Raw genomic sequence first — 22,243 nt, 5'->3', positions numbered from 1 at the left:
CTTGTATAGAATTACACTGCAAAATTAGTAAAAACTGTGGGGAAGCAAATAGTATCAGATGTCTCATGTTACTATGAGTTATGTAAGACATACTGACTAATGTTCCTGAATTATATTATTTTCTGATAGTTATTTGTTTTAAGAATTGGGCAATGTCTTCCGCTGCAGTATGTTTTGTAATATACATAGGGAATAAAATCTGTTTTGTATTTTTTAAAAGCTATCAAACAAACTAGGTTAAGAGTGGAAAGATATGGCATGTTTTTCTAAAAACTTATTTACTTATTAAATTTATACGCCACCTATCTTACTGATAAGGCAACTCTGGGTGGGTTACAAACAATAACTTAGATTTGTATGCTACTGAAATTAGATGAGTCATTGAGCAATATATTATATTAAAATGTAAATGTGCTTGTTTTCTTAGGGGGACAGTTAGTGACATTATTGTTCTAGTGTACATGCCTTCATCTTCAGTGATACTTTATATGTTTGATTCATATCTTTTAGTCAATGGAGGAGGGACTGATTGCTTCTTAACTGTTTATAACAACAAATCAGGGCTCAAATAGTGCTGGGCTGCTGCCTTGCCCCAGTCGTCCATTAAACTTTGTTGCTTGGACAAGGCAGGTGAAGTAGAATAGCAATGCTGAAGGAAGGATGGAGCAAGTGAGAAAAGAGCTGCTATTCTGCTACACATTGCCTGGAAGCACAACCAGAATAGGTGAGCCTTGTGGTGGAAACAGAGCTCTTGGAAACCCTCGTGACTTTCTCACAGAGTAAACATTGTGATGCAAAATACAAAAAAGGAGTAAGAAATAGCAAGCATAAAATCTTGTGCACATGTGTGTGTAGTGGCATGTATAAGAGAGCCAGTCTGATTTGGCAGTTAAGGCACCCAGCTAAAAACCAGGAGACTATGAGTTCTAGTGTCGTCTTAAGGATGAAAATCAGCTGAGTGATTTTAAGTCAGTGATATACTCCCAATCCAGCTAACCTCAAATGGTTGTTGCTGCTGGGGAAAATCACAGGAGGAAGTAATATGAAGCTTTTCATCATACACTTCAGAACAGGGTTCAGAATTTTTTCTTGAAATCTTATTCCCCACATCAATTTTGTCCACTTACTTTTTTTCCTTGTTTTCTTTATATTCCTCTGTACTTTACATCAGAAATGTGCAGTTTGACAGCTAGACATAGCCTCTGAAAATGTTGAATATGGCCTAATGAGACTTTCAGTCATTGAATTACTATTTTTCATGATAGAAGAAGAAAAGTTGTTACAGATAGGTCTTGATTTTCAACCACAATTGTGCCCAGAATTTTGGTTGCAAGTTGGGACTGTTATGTCCTGATTTGATTTTATAATTGTTTTTGCAACTATATAAAGGAAATCAGTACTATCATTAAGAAAAAAATGGCAAAAATGTTACAAATTGTGATCATGTGACCATGGATGCTGCAACAGATTGTAAATGTGGACAATTTGCCAAGCGTCTGAAATGTCACATGATCATGAGGATTTATTTAGTATATGACATCTACAGAGATCATACAATCACTGATTTACAAATTTAGTTTAGAGCATCAGCAAACATGTAAGATAAGTGGCCAATGCTATAATATATATATAATAATATGTCAAGGTAAAACCATAATAAAATCACCATAATATGAAGCCATAGAATATGTTATAATTCAATATCTAAGGAAGCTAACTATCTAACTTCTTCTGGTGTGGCTGCAGTGAGATCATTCCAGTTGCCTTGAAATTTCCTGAGGAGACATTCTTGAACTATATGTGTTATAGTTTATTCCGGTGAAACAATCACAGCCATTCCCCACTTAAAGTGCTTTGTCTTAGTTCTGGCATGGCTTGTCCAGATTCTATTTAGATAGCTCCATAGTTTTTTGGGCTATCTTCCGTGATCATGAGGGTTGATAAAATATTTTACAGCCGTACCAGGCCGTGTTAACTTCAAATGGTCATTAAGTGACGAGTCTATTTGTAATGTCAGGCATGTAATCCAATGGCACCATGCTATTTCATAGTAGAGAATGTTGAGCAGAGGAGAGAGAAGAAGAATGTACCAAAAAGTTTAAAAACATGAGATAAGGAAACAGTTCAGACTAATATCATTCACTGTCATTGTCATGGAATGTATCCTTATATTATACCTGCTTAATATTATCCCCAAGTTTGTGATATTAGGAAACAGTAGTGATTGTCTCTAATTCTAGTGTGCATAGAATAGCATAATCAAACTAGACTCTGGCTCTGCCAAAATTGGCTGTTATAATCATTAGTACGAAATGTTGCATGTGACATGGTTGTGGCTTAGGTTGGAAAGTTAGTATTCATCTATTCTCTATCACTGATGAATATTACATATATAAAAGCCTCAGAGCAACCCTATGATAGTATCCTATTTCTGGGATCATCTAAAGACAACCATAAAATATAGATTTCAACTTGAAATGCAAAAAACTAAATGGCAAACAGCATGAATTAACAAGGAAAATAATTATATTGTGTGTTTGTAATAAAAAAGAAGGTAGTTTAATCTTATAGTGTGGAGTTACTGTACACATATATGAAATGAAGGTGTGTATTTAGTTATAAAGAAGCTAAAATGAATGGCATAAAATATAAATTTCTATTAATTGTGTGTGCACATGAATGTAGAAATTTATAAGATGATGATAGTTACATGTAATCCTCGATTGAATGATGATAATGAAAGAACCAGGGATTAATTTGGAGAAAAAGCCAATATGCTAAATATTGGAGTTCTAAATACATCCAGAGGAAAGAGTTAACTTGCTATGAATAAATGAAAGAGAATAAAACACAGCAATTAGGAAAATGTAAATGAGTCATTCACTGATGCAGGAATGTATGATAATGGTAAATATTTGGTGGAGATTAAAGGAAGTAGAACAACTGCAGGACAAGCAAGTATAGATTGTGCATAAAAACATAATAAGGGATAGATTAATTTTCCAATAGAATAAATTTAATGTGATGCTCAGGATTAAGATGTGGAAACAGATTGGAATAGAGTGAATCCACAGAATGCCATAGAAGTACATGGTGCTATATCAAAGGAAGTATGAAAAATGCTTGGTGGAATGATTTATTTATTCATTTGGTGGACTTTTATCTCTGCTTTCCTAGCCCTAATGCTTTAGTAGTCCAAAGTAGTGTACTAGTTTTCCCTTCTCTGTTTTTTTTTCCCCTATGAGGAAGCTTTACCTGAGAAGAGTGATCAAAGTCACCCAGCTGTCATAGCTGAAGCTGGAATTGAAGTTTGATGTCTTCATTCGTAGCCTAATCCACACCTACACAATACACGGGCTGTATACTGTATGTCAAGAGGCCTTATGTGATGATGCAATGTTTTTCAAAAAATAATCCATTGGTACCAAATATTGCTGTTGCCATGAATGATCTGCTTCTGCTGCCCTGGTTTTTGTAACTAAAAGACGTGCTACAAGGACCTCCAATGTTTCTAACTCTCAGGAGCTATACCAGCTCCAGTGCTGCGTGGTGCTCCTAGCCACCAGATAACTGATAACCAGGCCAAGATTTCCATAATAGTCCACAGTTTCAGTCTGGCCCTTTCCCTGCTAAGAATTGTGTAGGGCTGGTCTAATCCCTTAACCATTATACCACATTGTATTGGAAGGAGCTGTGAGTAAGAAAAACAAAACAAAAGAGATTGATTCCTGCAAAAATGTAGGAGTATATATTGTGTGTATGTGTACATATACATACATATATAAAGTATATACAATGTGTGTATATGTATGCATGTAAGTGTGTATAATATATATGTACATAGAGGGAAAACTGCAGATACAATAAAACAGGCAAGGAACTACTACTAAGATAGGAAAAAATGCAGATTGGTATTGTGGGTAAAAGGATAAAAATGGAGCTTCTCACTGAATATGAAATTAAACATAAATGTGATTAAGTGATTTGGTTTGAAAATGAAATGACAACATTCTAGGAGAATTTTAGAGTGTTGTATAGGAATGATAATAATAGAAACCTTAACAATTACATTTCATATCATTTTTCCACATGAAAAAATATAAGAATTTTAGAATAAAAGGAATTCCATTCCATTTGCCTTAAATCATGCTGTGTTCAATAATATTTTACCATCTGAAGTACTCATCTTTAAAATGTATGTTTGGATGCAATAGAATAAAAGCTAAAACTGCAGGTTTTAGATTGTATTATTGGTAACTCTGCCTGCTGGAATTTTGATTATCTGTAATTATTTTATTATTTAAATATAATTTTTAAAGGAAGTTTGAGCTACTTCATCTTCCTCTTAATCATTAACCTTCCATCCAAAGCAATCTTTTATTTTTTTTAAAAAAATACTATCGTTTGTTAAAGCTTTTTGTTATGTTGTACTTGCCACTAAGCAATTTGATTTTATATTTCTACTTGTTACATATTTTAGAATTTCAGCCCAACTTTTAAATAGTACAGTATCTAATGGCTTGTGCCAGATCTTGAAAAACTCAGTAGATGAGAGAGTAGCAGGAAATTATACTGGAAGTTTAAAAAAATACAATGCAAAGGCAATGTTAGACTATCTCTGCATTATTGTAATATCAACACCCACGGATATGTCCATGAAATAACAAGGTCAAGTATATGAAAGAAGACTTGGCTTTTTCATTTTTTTTCAAGCCCAATATAGGAACTGGATCCAATCAGATATGGGTGAGTGGGCGGCAAAAGAAAAGTAAGTTCAAAATTGGGGGTTGGTGGTGGTAGAGAAAAATAAACTATATATCCTTATAGAGAATTCAGCTAGGTAGCTGCTCATATGTTGCCATTCTTTCATTTTCAACTTCCCTATCTTTTTCACTCTGGTCATAAACCCCAGAGAATAATATACAGTACATTTACTGCCTTGTAAATCCCAGTATGTGCATATAGACAAGTACACCCATAAACAAGAGGAGGAGGGGACTAAAACACACAGGCAATCTATTACCTTTATTACACAGAAGAAAGTATACCTCTAATAGCACTACTTTTACACTTCTGGTAAAAGAATTGGAAGGAATTACAGAAGCCTACATGCTTTCCCTATTTTGCTATACTTAAATTTTGAATTTTTATCTATTATTTGCTGCTTGCTTTTTTATTTCTTAAATTTATATTTCTTTTCCTTCAGGAGTTTTATACAGTCTCTTATTCCTTCCTTTGTCCCCCACCCCACCCCAATGATAACTTAATAAAGTTTATTGGGCAGAGGGTAATTCTCCAGTTTCCATAGTTGGAAGTTGAATTTGAGTCTCTGAGTCACAGTCCAACATTTTAATCATAGTATCGTACTGGTGCTCTTAATGATTGATCTAAGACAAATTACTCCAACTTTTTTCAGCCTGTACAATAAGTGTGATTGGAATAAGGCTGATTATTTTTTTATAGGGATAGCTTTTAAAATGAACTTAAAAGTGACCATTTTGTAATGGATGAATATTTAGAAATACATTAGTGGAAGGAAAGAATGTTGCACTTCTTGGCTACAATTTTGTAATTGCTTTGTATTTTCAGAAATGACTAAAAGGCTCATAGTAAAAATGCTAATTACAACTTAAAGTGGGCTTGTGGTTGCAATTAATTTTGTTTTCACTAGATTTCCATAATTTATTATGAAAAGTTGGAAATATTAAGAAGGAAAACTTGTTGGACTGGAATGTAGTCTTCAACCAAACAATCCCTGAATTCATGGACATCACTTGATGAAGTACACAGAAATAAAATTTGCTTCATTAGTTGCACAAGGAGATGGAAGAATTCAGTTTCAGAGGACACTGCAAAAGAGCTGATGTGGTTCCCATCTTCAAAAAAGGGAAAAAATAGATCTAGGAAACTACAGATCTATCAGCCTGACGTCAATACCAGGGAAGATTCTGGAAAAGATAATCAAGCAACGAATCAGTGAACACCTAGAAGTAAACAAAGTAATAACCAAAAGTCAACATGGGTTTGTCAAATTAATCTTATTGCATTCTTTGACAAAGTGACAAAATTAGTGGACCAGAGGAATGCTGTCAATATAATGTACTTGGACTTCAGTAAGGCATTTGATAAAGTAGAATATAACCTACTACTAGATAAAAGTTGAAAAATGTGGGTTAGACAGCATCACCACCAGATGGATTCGTAACTTGCTGACTAAGACACACAACGTGTAGTCCTCAGTGGAACTGCATCTACATGGAAGGAAGTATACAGTGGAGTACCCCAAGGCTCTGTTTTAGGCCCAGTACTCTTCAAAATCTTCATCAATGATTTGGACAAGGGGATACATTTAGGCAAGAAAAACAAAATGCACAGGTACAGTATATGTGGTACCTTGCTCAATAGTGGTACTTGTGTACTTGTGAGAGGGATCTGGGAATCCCAGTGGACAACCATTTAAATATGAGCCAGCAGTGTGCAGCAGCTGCCAAAAAAGCCAACACAGTTCTGGGCTGCATAAACAGAGGATAAGAATCAAGATCACGTGAAGTGTTAATACCACTTTATAATGCCTTGGCAAGGCCACACTTGGAATACTGCATTCAGTTTGGGTCACCACGATGTAGAAAAGATGTGGAGACTCTAGAAAGAGTGCAGAGAAGAGCAACAAAGATGATTAGGGGACTGCAGGCTAAAACATGAAGAACGGTTGCAGGAACTGGGTATGTCTAGTTTAAGGAAAAGAAGGACTAGGGGAGACATGATAGCAATGTTCCAATATCTCAGGGACTACCACAAAGAAGAGGGATTCAAGCTATTCTCCAAAGCACCTGAGGGTAGAACAAAAAGGAATGGGTGGAAACTAATCAAGGAGAGAAGCAACTTAGAACTAAGGAGAAATTTCCTGACAGAGCAGTTAAGCCTTAAATTAAGTTAAACTTGTCTCCAGAAGTTATAAATGCTCCAACGCTGGACGTTTTTAAGAAGATGTTGGATACCATTTGTTTGAAGTGGTGTAGGGTTTCCTGCCAAGTGGGGTTGGACTAGAAGACTTCCAAAGTCCCTTCCAACTCTTATTCTATTCTAGTTATAATAGCGAAGAAGTTGCCATTGGCTGACTGTGGAAAAGATCCTGACGTCTTTATATGCACATTCCAAATCAGTGGAAGAAGGAAACCAATTAATTGCTGCAGTATAATTTGAATTTATGCCAACCTTTTCAAGAAGAACATCCATTTCTTCAACCGATGTCATGGGATGATTGTTTGGGAAAAATAGGAGGAAGGTGTGTTGCGTATGTGCCTCATCTTGAGTTATTTGTAAAAATAATATGGCAGAATACAAACAAACAAATGAATAAATGAAAGTATGGCATACAACAGAAGAATTAGTAAAGGTTTTAACCAGCAAACCTGGAGAAGACAAAGTGGCCAATAAAATTGAAAGAGATTCATTTATATACTAATATCAAAGAAAGGAGATTTGTCATATAATATCCAGTAATACAATAATTTCCCATGCTAACAAAATAATGCTTAGGATCATTCAACGCAGATTAGATTAGGCTTTATAAAAAGCAGAGGAACATGAGACATTGTTGCTATTATGGAATCTCCAGCTAGAGTGGAGGGAGGTTTGAAGAAGGGGCCAAGATTAGAATCCCATCACAGCAGAAAATGGGACAGGCCTTACTTTCCCAAAGTCCCTGAAGCCTTTTCTGACCATTCCTAAGAGAATTCAGCCAGTCTAGTTAGATTCTCATAAATAGGCATCGCAACAACAAAGAAGTAATTTTTATGGATTCATAGTGTGGGCCTAGTTCTTTGTGCCTGAAAGTTGCTGATGCATGCTGGATAACTGAAGGGGCCAAAAAGTGACAGAAATCAAATATGATTGGTTGATTGTATAAAGGCCTTGTATAATGATATAGTGGGCCATGTCTAGGTATGGAATGTGCTCAGGAAAATTGGTATCCAAGAACATCGTGTTCTTGTGCAAAATTTATATACAGGATAGGAAGTTATGGTCCATGTGGTGGAACATGGTAGAACAGACCAGCCTCCCCTCTCTTGTTAAATCTGTGTGTTCAGTATATATTGAGAGGGTATGGATTGGAGGCAGATGAGTTTTACAATTGGAGGTAGAAACATCTATCACTTGGGTTGTACTGATACTCAGCTGAAAATGCAAATACTCTGTAATCTTTAGTAATGAAAGTGAAAGAGCAGACTGGAAAAAATGAGACTATATTAAATATAAAAAAGGCCAAAAGAATTGTAGCAAGTACAGCAACCAGCATAGAATTTGCAAAGAAAATGCTGAAGTGATGGGTAACTTCTGCCTTTTAGGATCAACAATGAACAGTAACGGAACCAGCAATTAAGAAATACTTTGAAAACTTGAATTTGGTAGGGTAGCATTGAAGGCCTTGAACAAAATTTTCAAGTGCCATGATGTGCCTGTATCTACAAAGATAAGAATCATCAAGACAGTGGTTTCCCTGTGGGGAAAGGAAGCAAAAATAGGACCTGGTGGCATAAAATTAGTATTGTTAATGTGATAAAATCAGCATATTGTTATCTAGGTGGTGGTGATTACTTTCCATAGGAAGCTAAAAGTAATTTATTGGAGTAACTTTAATGGTTTAGAATTTTGCACAAGAATACTTGCTTATTTCTCTTTATTGCAGTTGTTGCAAAAGACTATAGCTTGCCCTCTAGGAATTGTGAGAAATAGTACATATTCCATGACTTTTTAAATAGGTAATTTAAACTGAATTAAGATGGAATCTAGAAGAACTGCTAATGAACATGTACTTTTTTTTTTCAAAACATGTTTTTTCTCTATACCATAAGTGAGCTATGTGACTGTTTTAGTGATATCACTGTAGTTTATTAGTGTTTCTTTTGCACGATGTAGAAACTTTCTGAATAGGTATTGGTTGGTGATCTGCAGGTGGTCCTCAACTTACAAATTACAATTGAGCCCAAATTTTTTCTAGCTAAGTGAGGCAGTTGTTAAAGGGGCTTTGCCCCAGTTTATGATCTCTTGTCACAGTTGTTAAGTGAATCACTGCAATTGTTAAGTTAGTAATAGGGTTAAGTGAATCTGGCTTCCCCATTGACTTTGCATGTCAGAAAGTCATAAAAGGTGATCAATGACCTCAGGATGCTGCAACTGTCATAAATATGAGCCAGTTGCCAAGTGTTTGAATGTTGATCACATGATCATGGGGATGCTGCAACGGTCATAAGTCATTTTTTTCAGTGCTGTTGTAACTTCAAATGGACAATTAATAATGGTTATAAATCAAGGGTTACCTGTACTCTAAATAATTGAGTATAGTAATTCAGTTTAGGAAATGGTTATCCATGTTAATTGACTAGCTATCATTGCATTTTAATTAATTCATTACAGAGGGGCTCTTTTGTTTTGTGAAATCAGGCTTAAGCTTTCTTAATGCGTGAAGGCCATTGTGTGAAAAATGGAGGCAAAACTTTTTCCCAGATTGTGATTTACTATGTCTCTTTAATGGCCAGTGCAGCTACCTGCAGAAAAGTGCCAATGAGTATTTGGTAAATTACAAGCAGTTATTTTAGAACACACACATACATACATACATACATACATACATACATACATACATACATACATATTTTATTTTTCAGTTACTGTACAGTAGGTAATATATAATCATTTAATGGACAATTGTTTTTATTCCTCTAACTCAGGGGTGTCAAACTGGATTTCTTCAAGGTCCGGATCAGCATTGTAGTTGTCCTCCATGGGCTGGCTGGCTGGGGGGAGACAGAACAGACAGCAGATGGGATGGATGCGTCCTGAAGCACCCTGCTAGCTAAAACGGGGTGTGGGGGGGGCGCCTATGCCCCTCCCCCACACCCTGTTTCCGCTAGCAGGGTGCTGCAGGAAGCAGTCCAGGCCAAAAATTGGGTGCAGGGGGCCACACATGCCCTCCCCGCACCCCAGTTTTGGCAGCAGAGGCACTGCGGGGCGATCCTTTGCTATTTCCAGGCCGGCCCAGCCGGCCAGATAAAAGCATCCTGCGGGCCCAATGCGATCTGTGGGCCTTGAGTTTGACACCCCTGCTCTAACTCATGATAAATGTTTCTGTATTTTGGTAGACTACCATACAGAATGTTGCTCCATTCTGGCTCAGTAACTAATCCTATTTATAACAATGCATAATTTCTAAGGAGGAAACATGTGTTTTAGAGTCATACATTCTTCTTTTGTATATAATATTCACTTTGAGAATAATTGGATTGCATTTGGTTTGGACCATACAATGGAGTGCAAAATGTCTGCTACTTGTTGGTTTTGAACATGAAGCATTGCATTCTGAGAGCAAATTAATTGCTATAACCTTACAGGAAGTGTTCTGATGTTATGTGGATCTTCCTGGAAAAATATGAATGTGAAATGCCTTCATTTTAAGACTGAACCACAATTCTTAAGGTTGAAACATTTCTAGCATGACTGAAACAGCATTGGAACATTTTTATTAAGCCCCAAACAAATGCCCTAAACTACAGAGAAGGCATTTGGTTTTAGAGCAAGTTGTTTGAATGTCAAACTTTTACAAATGGGAAATGTATTACATGCTACGGAATTTAGTTTCATTTTTTAGTACAGTAATGTGTATTGTGACTACGTTGTTAAGATATCAAGTACTCAAGTGCTTTTGTGTGTTTTGCAGATTAATAGCTGAGATACTGATCAAGTTCTGCCCATCTTCAATGAGGAACTACAGGCTGATCTTCTGCCATAACCTTAAGCAACCATAAATGACAAAAGAATGCTTCGTCAGTAAAGGTAGCTGGCATAGAAAATATTTTGTGAACATAGGTGTTTAAGTGCTGTGAGGTAGGTGTTCTCAACTATTATTATTTTCCCAAGATATTCTTAAGTTATATTGATTTCAAAGGTATTGCTTTATAAAAATGGAACATAATGGAGAGCATTCTTCAGAAGTGTGGTAGATACACTCTGATCTGCAATTCTGGGCAGTCTGTGCATATTTTCATATTTAAGGCTCCCCACCCCCATTTCTCAAATTGTAAAGTCCATACACTATCCATTCAAATTTAGCTTTTTTGTATTTAAGATACTACGTATTTACTTATTGTAATTATCCTTATGAAAATCCAGTTTTCTTCCTTATCTTTTAAAATGCCAATAAACGTTTGTAAAAGGCTGAAATTTGTCGAAAGTAGTTCTTTGTACCATTCAAAAGGCATAGACCTAAACTGTTTGATAATTGATGCCCAGAATTGTACATTCTGATTTTTTAATAACTTTTAGAGATAGTTCAAAACCCACCCAGAAGTATTTTGTGGGTTTCATATAAGCAGTGAAAGTGCTGTATATGGTCATCATCTGTTCTATTAAACAGTATGTGATAAAAATTATAAACAATCAGTCTATCAGTTTATAATGTGCTTGAAGTTTGTGAAAAGTGGTTTGTTTCAGAATATTAGGCAGCTGTATTTTAAAATTGCATTCTCACCTTTAAGTATTTAGAGCAATAGAGATGCATTTGGCTTAAATCCCGAAATTACAAGACAAATGGGGTTGAATAAAAGTATTATTGCAGTTCCCTTTTTTCTCTGAAATATCTCTCCTAAAGTTTGGAGAAATCTTTCACGTGGCGAAAGATTTATCAGCATGCTACAGTGATAGTAGCAGGCTGATCAAAAATGAGAGTAATTTTTAATGGAAAAAAAACTAAACTGGAAACAAGTTAAGCCTTATCCAGGAAATGAAATAGCTAACCAAATTTTGGTATTCATTCTGGTTTACCTAGCTTCTAGGGTAAATTTGCCTGGCAGCCAGCATCTAATGAAATCATCATTTTGTGATGGTGTTTATTACTAGAGGCAGTTCTAATCCCTTTTCAGGTAATAAATATCTGGGGAAGCAGTGCATTACATTGAAGAAGTTAAGTCTACAACTAATTTATTTTCAGAAAGACACTTTGACATTGGGCTGCATAAAGATATGAGGAAGAGCTCCTCCCCTTCTTTGAGTAATTGCAACTCTGTTCTTACTAATAAAATATTTGGAATTCCACTTGATGAACTGCAACAAGAAGGGCAACCAGGCAGTGAAGTTCCGTTCATAGTCCGCCATGTCGTGGACTATATTGAGGAACATGGTATGTATTTTTGTTCTGTGCTTTAATGATAAAATTAAAACTTAGAAACATAAATACCTTTCACATATTCTTCTTGGGAAGTTATGAATACAGTTCTCTCCTGTGCTTTATGACAATGAATGCCATCCTCCTGTCTTCTGTACCACTCCTATAATCTAAGAAATATTTGTACAGGTAGCCCTTGACTTATGACTATAATTGGGATTGGAATTTCCATGTTAAGTTGTTATGGTCATAAGTCAAGTCAGAATTGATTTTATGACAGTTTTTCCAGTGGTTGTTAAGTGAATCACTGCAGTTACTATTTTGCTGGAAATTAGGAACAAAATTTACAAATTGTGATCACGTGATCACAGGACATTGTAATTGATCATAATGCCAAACTGGTTGCTAGGTGCCTGAATTGTGATCACATGATCACGGGGATGGTTCGATGGTCATACATTTGAGTGCAGAGATCGTAAGTCATTTTTTCTGACATACTTTCAAAAGATAGTTAAATGAATGGTTGTAAATTGAGGATTACATGCAATGGAACAAATTCTTCTCCCATCACTTTATATACTCACTAAATCTGCTCTTGTGGGTTGAGGACACTCTAAAGTGAACTTTGAGGAAAGAGCAAGAGAAAGTTCCAGTGCACAAATAAAATCTAATGGGAGAAACTATTAGTACATCTTATTTTTACATGTGTGTAAAATGTTTGAAAGGTTTTGAACTACTTTAGGTGTGAAACTTCAATAAATGCCCTAAGCATCCTATTTTGAGCACAAAACAAGTGTTAGTTGACATATTAACAGTACAGGTAGTCCTCGCTTATTGACTGGTTTGTTAGTGACTGTTGGAAGTTATGATAAACTTCCCCAGAACTACTTATAACCTGTTTTTTAACTTCTGATGCTTATATCCACATAAACACGCAGCCTGTGGTCATGTGACTGCATCTTGGACGTTAGCAACCGGCACACATTTATATCCATTTGCAGCGTCTCATGGTCTTTTAAATGCAATTTTGGATGGTTTTTTTTTTTTTTTGCCAGTTTTCAGCATTTACTTCATGTTTCCAGCAAAAAAAAAAACCCATTGGGAAAAACAGACTCATTTAACAACTTCAATGTTTGCTTAAAGACCCCAGTATTCACTTAACGATTGTGCTTGAATGCCGCAAAAGTCATAAAATCAGACATAGTCATGCAATAACCCTCTTAATGACTGCCATGACTTGCAACCATGATTCCTGGTTCAATTATAGCCTTAAATCTAAGGCTACCTGTATTCCAAGCAAGAAACAAGCTCTTTTCAGCATGTAATGTTCCATTTCACAACTTCTAATCAGTCTTTAGCCTATTTTCCATTCAAAGATTCCATGAACTTGAAATTGGAAATTTTGTGGGTTTCATCGTTAAATGATAAATGTTTTTCCACACTGCTCCAATATTTTTGTTGATGTTTGTAAATGTTTCTTTGGGTAGCAAGGTTGGCTAGGTCCTCTTTTTTGCTTGTTTTCGTGACATTCATAGGTAAGAAATGAATATATTTTCATTTTAAAGGGAATATTGGTTTTTCATTCTATTTGAAGGAGGTCTAGAGCAAGAAGGACTTTTTCAAGTCAATGGGAATGCAGAAACAGTGGAGTGGCTTCGGCAAAGATATGATAATGGAGAAGATGTGGACCTGGTTAAAGAAGCAGATGTACCTTCTGCTATTAGTCTTCTTAGATATTTTCTTCAAGCACTTCCAGAACCAGTTATCCCTGGCACTCTTCATATGCATTTAATACAACTGCCTCAAGGTATTGGAATGACTTCAATATATATGAAAAAAACTGCTCAGAAATAATTTAGAAATTTAAAATGCCTGAAACATTTTCCTCTGTAATATTCCAAATGTGTATCAAGATCACTGGGAACCTTGCTTTGATATTGATAAAAATAAAAGCTGTATGTAGTGAGAATAGCACTTCTCCCACTTTTAGACCCATTTAATAATAATTATGTAAACAGAACATTTATTACGATTATATTGTAATACCTACCTACCTCCTCACAGACATAAATGCACACTATGTTATTGATGATTGGGGTTTATTTAGTTTGGAGCTCTGTTAAATTGATATCCACTGGATATATAGAGATAGGTTTTGGCCCTATCTCTATATCTGAAAAACTAAAAAGAAAATGAAATTGTCTTTAATAAATCCCAATATACCTATTTTTATGTGATACCTTCTCAGAAATTTGTAAACAATATAACATACAAGCTGGTCAGTTGACCTTTCAAAGAATATGTGTTGGATGGACTGAGTGAAGTCCATATGTGTCAAAATATCCTTCCTTAATTTCTTGTGGTTTAACTATAAATTATGTGAACATTTCAACACATGGAACCACAAATAAATTTAGATATTTTGAAAGTTTAGATATTTTGAAAACATTTTGAAAGATACCCTCAATTGATATTTCATATTTCTTTAGAAACTTTTAAAAACATTCTTAAACTCTTTTTTAGAATTAATAAACATATTCTGAGTGCATGCATCTATATGTTTCAGTTTCTTCTATTGAGTGGCAATCGATTGCTAAATAAGCTATATTTTTATTAATATTGATAATCAAAATAGATTTAGAGGTGACCGTCATATCTTGGTAGGTAGATAGATATAGGTTTGAAAATTGCAGGAATGCTTGGCAAGGCAAGCAAATGTGAACTTGCTGTTCAGAAATGTCAAGGGCAACTATCTGTTAAAGGTTTGATGCACTCATTTCAAGCCTCTTTCTAGGTCCTCTGAGCATTTGTTTTAGCAACGATTCTGACAGAATCTGTGCATATATTTGTGTGTTCAGATAACTGGGAAAAGGCATTGAAGCAGCTTCTTAAAAAGATTGACACAGACCTGCATAACAAAGGTCTGATAAAGAGCTAAACTTGAACAACTGAGCAATGTGCATGAGTTCTCTGAACCATTATAAATAAACAGAATCGGAATATAGCTCTTGATTGCTGCATATACTATATTTAAATATAGATATTTTTATCCACTGTTTTGTTTTCAGTCTAATAATACCTTTTTCAAAGCCAATCTGATATGCTTGTGATACATATTTTACAAAATAAATGAATAACGTAATAACTTGGTATCTGTGTGTTCTCCTCCTGGTGTTTTGGTTAATACGAATATATAGAATGCAGTTATGTTTTCTGCAGGCAAGATGGAAAAGCTATTGATACAGAATTAAAATATTAAAATATAACAAACTATAGAAGTAGTAACAGCTTCAGATGTTAATTTCTAGTATAAAATGACTGCAATACTTGGGAGAGAATGGAAATTTTTATTACGTATTAAAATACATTTCGTATACATATCTGTTTAGATAATTTAAATCCATCTGACAAAGATAAAGATAACATAAAACTAACAAATAATTATACAAAAAACTAGGGATGATAGGAAAGATTGCTAAAATCAGGGACAGAAAATTAGGTGAAAAATATTCAATTACTGAAAAGTTTTTTTTTAACTTAAAAGGTGACATTTATATTTAAAATTGAATTGAACGGTTCTGCATGAAACTTCATACTGCTATTTGAATTGAAATTTATCAAATGTGGAATACTGCATTAAAATTTATTGAAAATTCTATCACACTTTGCAGATTATAATGAAGATGAATTTGGAAGAAAATTAAGATTCCTCTTGCAACAACTTCCGCCTGTGAATTACAGTTTATTAAAGTTTCTGTGTAGATTTTTAGCTAATGTAGCATCACATCATGAAGAGATTTGGTCTGCAACTTCATTGGCTGCAGTTTTTGGTCCTGATGTCTTTCAGTAAGATATTGTTCCCTTCCCCTTTAGAGTAAAAGTGTATTTAAGACATTTTTTCTGTAATCTAACAATTAAGTAATTTATTTTACCTTCCTTCATTTTATCCATTCAGCAAATTTATTAAATATTATGTTAAAATTATATGCTCCTTAAATCTGCCCATTACTTATTTTTTTTCAAATGTAATTCCACAATGATATTAGATGCTCAGAATGCATAGTAAATCATTTTCTGATTAATGTGATGAATAGATCTCATTCTTCCTAATTTCAGAAACGCAAAATTGATTGGGGTAATTCAAGCAGTGGCCCTGTTTGCTAGACAAACCAAAATAGTAATTTCTTGTAGATGGTGCTCTTAGAAGGTTGTCTAGCTTTAGAGAGGAAAATAGTATATAGGCAGTCCTTTTTAATCTTTACCTCTGGTAACCCTGGAGTAGGAAATACTAACATCATTTGATAAAATAATGTTAAAAAACATGAATTTAGTTTTGGACATTCTTAAAGCATTTACACAGATGTGGAGGATCTGAAAGAGCAAGAACTTGTTAGCAGAATAATGGCAGGACTGCTAGAAAATTATGATGAACTTTTTGAAAATGAAGAGGAAGAATTCTCATCTAATGATTTAAGTTCAGTAACTGAGCAGGTAAGAAACTAATGCATTTTTGGATAGATAAAATATTTGTAATATGTAAAAATAGAAATATTCTGCTGTACAATGTACTGTGAGATATGTTTATAAATTGTAGTTCAGTTTATTAATTCGGCTTCATTTATGTTCCTTACCTTTTATTTTACCATATGCAGAAGATGCTTGAAATAGCTGGGTTGTAACAGAACCCTGTTATTTCTTATATACTTCAGAGAGTAGCCCAAATGAAAATTCTAAAGTAATGTTAATTGTCCTGTTTGCAGAAATGCAGTTATAAGCTATTTTACTCAATTATTAAACAAAACCAGTTCTCATAGGGGAACTTTAACACTAATCTATGGTTTAATGAGATGTGAACAAGTCTAGCCTTGTCATTATACTCTTCATACTTCTCTCTTCTCTTTGCTACATGAGAGAGGAAAAATATGTTGCATTTTCTCAAATGTTCAAATACAGTATGTGAAGTGCTATTATTTAAATTGTTGATATTTAAACTAAGAGAAAATCATGGTTTAACAAACAAGAATTTTGTTCAGTTCATTCATCTAACTGTAATAATTATAGTATGCTCCAGTGATATGTACGTAATTTATTTAAGTCACCTTAGAGAACAGATGGGTGGCATAAAAATTTAATAAATACAATAAAACAAGTAAAAATTCTTTATCTGCAAGTGCAGCGTGAAAAATAGTTATGCAAACCAGTTCATTTACTGTTACTCTTTAACCCCTCTGTCTCCTACTGGGAAAATAAGCTCGAAAACTAGTAAGAAGCTAGAAAAATACATATGCACAGAATCAATGTGTCCAAGCAGATTTTGGAAATAGATGACTTACCTATTGGTAATGAAATTTGAACACAAATTTAATCTATTGCATCTATTTATGGACACATGGTGGCTCAGTGGCTAAGATGCTGAGCTTGTCAATCAGAAAGGTCGGCAATCCGGTGGTTCAAATACCTAGCTTCGCGTAACACAGTGAACTCCTGTTACTTGTGCCAGGTTCTGCCAATTTAGCAATTCGAAAGCATGTAAAAATGCAAGTAGAAAAATAGGAACCACGTTTGGTGGGAAGGTAACAGCGTTCTGTCCACCTTCCATATTTAGTCATGCCGGCCACATGAGCATGGAGCTGTCTTTGGACAGCGCTGGCTCTTCGGCTTTGAAACGGAGATAAGAACCGCCTCCTGGAGTCAGGATCGACTAACACATATGTGCGAGGGGAACCTTTATCTTATCTATGTTAAATTGAGATTTCATTAAATTGCTTTCAGAAATAAGGAGAGCCGAGATTTCAATATTATTAAGCTAGAGAACACTGCTACTCTTTCATGATATGTGTGCTTTATTTAAAGAAGATCCACATTAAATCTCTTAAAAATCTTGTGCCTTTCTTCAAGGAATAGATGTCTTTGTTTTTCTTCTTGTGTATTGGCTTAAAGTTACATTTTATAGGCAATACCGCTGGCTGCGAGTCCAGAGGTTCATTGATACATGTTTGCTGAGTTGAGATCCAAAACATAGGTATCAATAAAGTTTGATCCACTTTATTTTTAATATACACTTTCCCTCCAGAGTGTGGAATTTAATAATTCGTTTTATTTGAGAAAATGGGACTTTGATGTTACTTGTTTTTTCTGTGTTTGTTTTTTTAAAGATAAATGATTTGTTGGATGAAGATGATATAAAGCTTGAGCAGTCTGAAGAACTGCCAGAAGAAGAGGAAGAGGAAGAAAACATAGAGGATCCAAAATATAGGGAAGATACAGAGCCTCAAGATATGATGGAGAGCATCCTGGAGTCATGTAGTGTTTCAGCCTCAACAAGGTATCAGCAAAGATACTAAGGATGGTATCAATAGACAGTACACTGTGGTATACTTCAATACTATATATGCTTCTGTTTTAGTTCTGAATTTTAGGATTTTAGTTATGCAAATTTTTGGAAACAACTTTCCAACCATTCTGTCATAGACGTCAGACTTAGATACAGTAATGTAGTCAAATTGACCCAAAGATCTCAGACCTGAGTTTCCTTCATCTAGAATAGAGTGATTCCCTGATAATGCAAAACAGTTTAAAATAATTGCATTTTGAATTATGGATTCATGACAAAATTTCAGGATATCAATGGTTCATAAAACAGTTCACAATTTAATGAAATAATAGTTTAAAATTAACACTTAATTTAGCTTGAAACAATTTTTGAAAGTTCTGACTCATTTGCTGCTTTAAGTAATGTAAAAAATTTTTCCGTAAGAATGTAAAATGAGTTTAGTTAATGTTCAGGATCCAGCATTCCCACTGTGGCTAGCTTGATTCTAGTGGAAAAACTCCAAGGTGTAAACATAAACATTATTCTACATGGCTTCTGCCATAATCATGCTGGAGGTATCTCTCTAAGCTTGCTTTAGGGGACTACTGGGGTGAGGTGGGAGTGTTTCAATTCCTGTAGTGACTGCAAATTTGTTTCCTTATTTCCTGATTTACTATATTGATGTTGTGAGTAATAATATTAACAGAAATATTTTAACAAAAGGAGGGAAATAGGATGTATTAATATATAGAATGTTAGATGAAGTCAAAACAATATCCCACTAATTGTGTCTACTACTGAATAAAGTTAATGGTCTCTTAATAGGAAAAATGAAACTGACAGTACTCTGTAATTTCATATACTTTCTTAATATCCAATATCCAAAAAATCAGTGTTAGAACCCCCATTTAAAATGATCTTTTTAAAGACTGCATATAACATTTTGTTTATTACATCCTGCATATTTTGAGTATAACATAATATAGCAGCCAACTAATTTGTTATGAACCAAAAAAATAGGAAATAACATTTTTGTATTTATTCTTTTTATATATTAAATGTCTCTGCTGCTCATCTCTCTAATGCAGTGACTCTGGGCAGCTATAATAAAAAGTTAGAAAGTATTAAACAATTAAAATTTGGGGTGAAAAGATTAAAAGTTAAGAACCAAGATGTTGATGAGAATATTCTCCGCCGCATCAGCCATCCCCAATGTAGCAAGCCCCTATTGGGGCCTCAAGTCAAGTGGCAGAACCACGTTTTTAGGCTCTTTCGGAAGGTCAGAAGTATGAAGGCAGATCTCACCTCAGAGGGGAGAAGGTTTTTGGGGGGGGGGGAGAAGCACAGTGTAATTTTACAATGTCATGTAAAAAGAAGGAAAAGAGTACATAGGGTGAATTCCAGCTATTTTAAATAGTTATTTCTGATTATTCCATAAGTATTAATTTAATAGGCCACATTAGAAGCATATGTATAAAACAGTATTCATTTTCTTATCATACACATATACAATGATTAATTCAGGATTTAACCTTTTCATTGCATATACTTTTTAACTGAGGGCACAGTGGAAGTAGACACATATCTAGCCATATTTCTGTACTTACTTCATTGTCAATCTGCTATGTACTGAAAACAAATTGTCTAGATAATGTTTGACACTTATATGTCAGGCTTGTATTTACTTTTAGATGTCGATGCTACAAATGTCTTTAGCTCTGTTTCATAAATTGGATAGTTCTGTCTTCATAAATTGCAGGATTAATTAATACCTTGTGATGAATAATAAATAACACTATAGAGCAGTGGTCTCAACCTGTGGGTCGGGACCCCTTTGGGGGTTGAACGATCCTTTCACAGGGGTCGCCTAAGACCATAGGAAAGCATATATTCTCAATGGTCTTAGGAACCGAGACACCAATTTTATGGTTGGGGGTCAACACAACATGAGGAACTGTATTAAAGGGTTAGGAAGGTTGAGAACCACTGCTATAGAGAATTGGAAGGGAAATTCAAGGTGCATTTATTGTTGTCTCTTATGATTAGGAGACTGAAGACTAAAACATATGAATAATGGTTGCAGGAATTTGGGATTGTCAAGTTTAATGAAAAGAAGGACTAGGGGTAACATGATAGCAGTGTTCCAATATCTAAGGAGCTGCTACAAAGAAGAGGGAGTCAAGCTATTCTCCAGAGCAGCTAAAGGCAGGAGAAGAAGCAATGGATAGAAACTAATCAAGGAGAGAACCAACCTATAACTAAGGAGACCTTTCCTGACTGTTAGAACTATTAATCAGTGGAACATCTTGCCTCCAGAGGTTGTGGGCGCTCCAGCACTGAAGGTTTTAAAGAAGAGATTGGACAACCATTTGTCTGAAATGTTATAGGGTTTCCTGGCTGAGCAGGGGGTTGGACTAGAAGACCTCCAAGGTCTGCTCCAACTCCGTTACTCTGTTGACTAGTACTGAATAACACCAAAAATAGATAGTCTATGCATTCTGTGATACTTTTATTGTATACTCATCTCTGTTGATGAATATTATTTACTTTCATAGCTGGATAAACCAGTTTTATTGCAGTTTGAGCTGAGTTTCCCATTCTTTGGCTGCATTAAGGGCTTATATAAGCTATGATATGGAATAATTGAAATTAGAACGACAGTTATACATTTCACATTTTTCTGTGATGATTTAAATGGAAAAAGTTGCAAATTTGTTCAGATGCCCTTAAGATCCACTTTCCAGGAGTTGCCTATTAGAAGTAAAATGTTGATTGGGCAGCTTACTGTCTGTAGTGACCTCATGTTGCAGTCTTTTCTATGTAGACTGCAGGACTTAGTGCAGTACTTCAATGCTATTTTAGAAGCAACTACTTAAATTAAGCAAGCAGAATAGCCAACAGAGACTGCTGATCTGTTTAGTTTTTTTCCAATGAAGTGTTTTCATATGAAATGTTCATTTGGAATAGCAAAAATAATGAAAATGGCTTACAAAGTTCTACTACATAGGTAAGCTGACTTAAAGGTAAATGATAGAACTGAAATAACTTTTAAAAGCTAACTAGCTTTGGAAAAATGTACACTGCTATTTCCCTGCAGTCATATAATCTATTATATTTAAGGAGAATAAACCATGTGTTCCTAATTGTTTATTTGGGGTATTAAAATTATAATTCTTATGAATATTTACATGATTTTGTCAGATTATGACAACATATTAAAATAGTTATGCTGTATCATGCTGTGTCATTCTTTGTTAGGAATTCAACTAAGTAATGCTGCTGCTTGAAATATTAAAATCTTAAAACTAATGAAAGAGACTGTAAAAGCAATAAAAAATTTTAGGCTTGGAAGTGATACTGTTTTTTGGAGAATAATCACTGCATTGGAGATAGCTGAGGTGGGGGAGGCAGTGTTGAGTGTTTTGTTTACTGACTTGGTTCGCCCCCTCTTGGAAGCACTAAAAGAAGTTTAGAACTTTGTCAAATACGGCTATTATATAATTTAATAAAATGCTTGCTGATCGAAGTACCTTAGATAAACTTTGAATATTCAAGTGCTTATTTAAAAAAAATCTTTAATAAATTTTGTTTAAATATTTCATTTTGTTAAACTTTCTTTTGATCCTCTGTATATTATATAATACAGTGTTAATGTAGTGCTTAAGTTATTATTCAGTTGCTAAGTCATGTTGACTCTTCACAACCCCATAGCCATAGCATACCAACTCTTCCTGTCCTCCACTGTCTCTCCGAGTTTGCCCAAATTCATG

The 22,243-nt window shown here is 34.7% G+C and overlaps 1 protein-coding gene across 2 annotated transcripts in view; it reads left to right on the top strand.

Moving 5' to 3' along the window:
• The window catches only part of FAM13B (family with sequence similarity 13 member B), a 72,118-nt gene that overhangs the window by 2,736 nt on the left and 47,139 nt on the right, over positions 1-22,243 (top strand). For both annotated transcript variants that reach the window (XM_081955674.1, XM_081955673.1), the window contains exons 2-7: positions 10,718-10,884; positions 11,987-12,175; positions 13,755-13,967; positions 15,832-16,006; positions 16,510-16,651; positions 18,316-18,485. In XM_081955674.1, coding sequence (XP_081811800.1) covers positions 12,019-12,175; positions 13,755-13,967; positions 15,832-16,006; positions 16,510-16,651; positions 18,316-18,485 — 857 coding nt within the window. In that variant the 5' untranslated portion in view covers positions 10,718-10,884; positions 11,987-12,018. The remainder of the gene's footprint in view (positions 1-10,717; positions 10,885-11,986; positions 12,176-13,754; positions 13,968-15,831; positions 16,007-16,509; positions 16,652-18,315; positions 18,486-22,243) is intronic.

This window comes from Natrix helvetica, assembly GCF_964273705.1.
Source record: "Natrix helvetica genome assembly, chromosome: 1".
NCBI lineage: Eukaryota > Metazoa > Chordata > Lepidosauria > Squamata > Natricidae > Natrix > Natrix helvetica.
The sequence above is the reverse complement of the archived record's forward strand: the minus strand, read 5'-3'. Positions and strand labels throughout refer to the sequence as shown.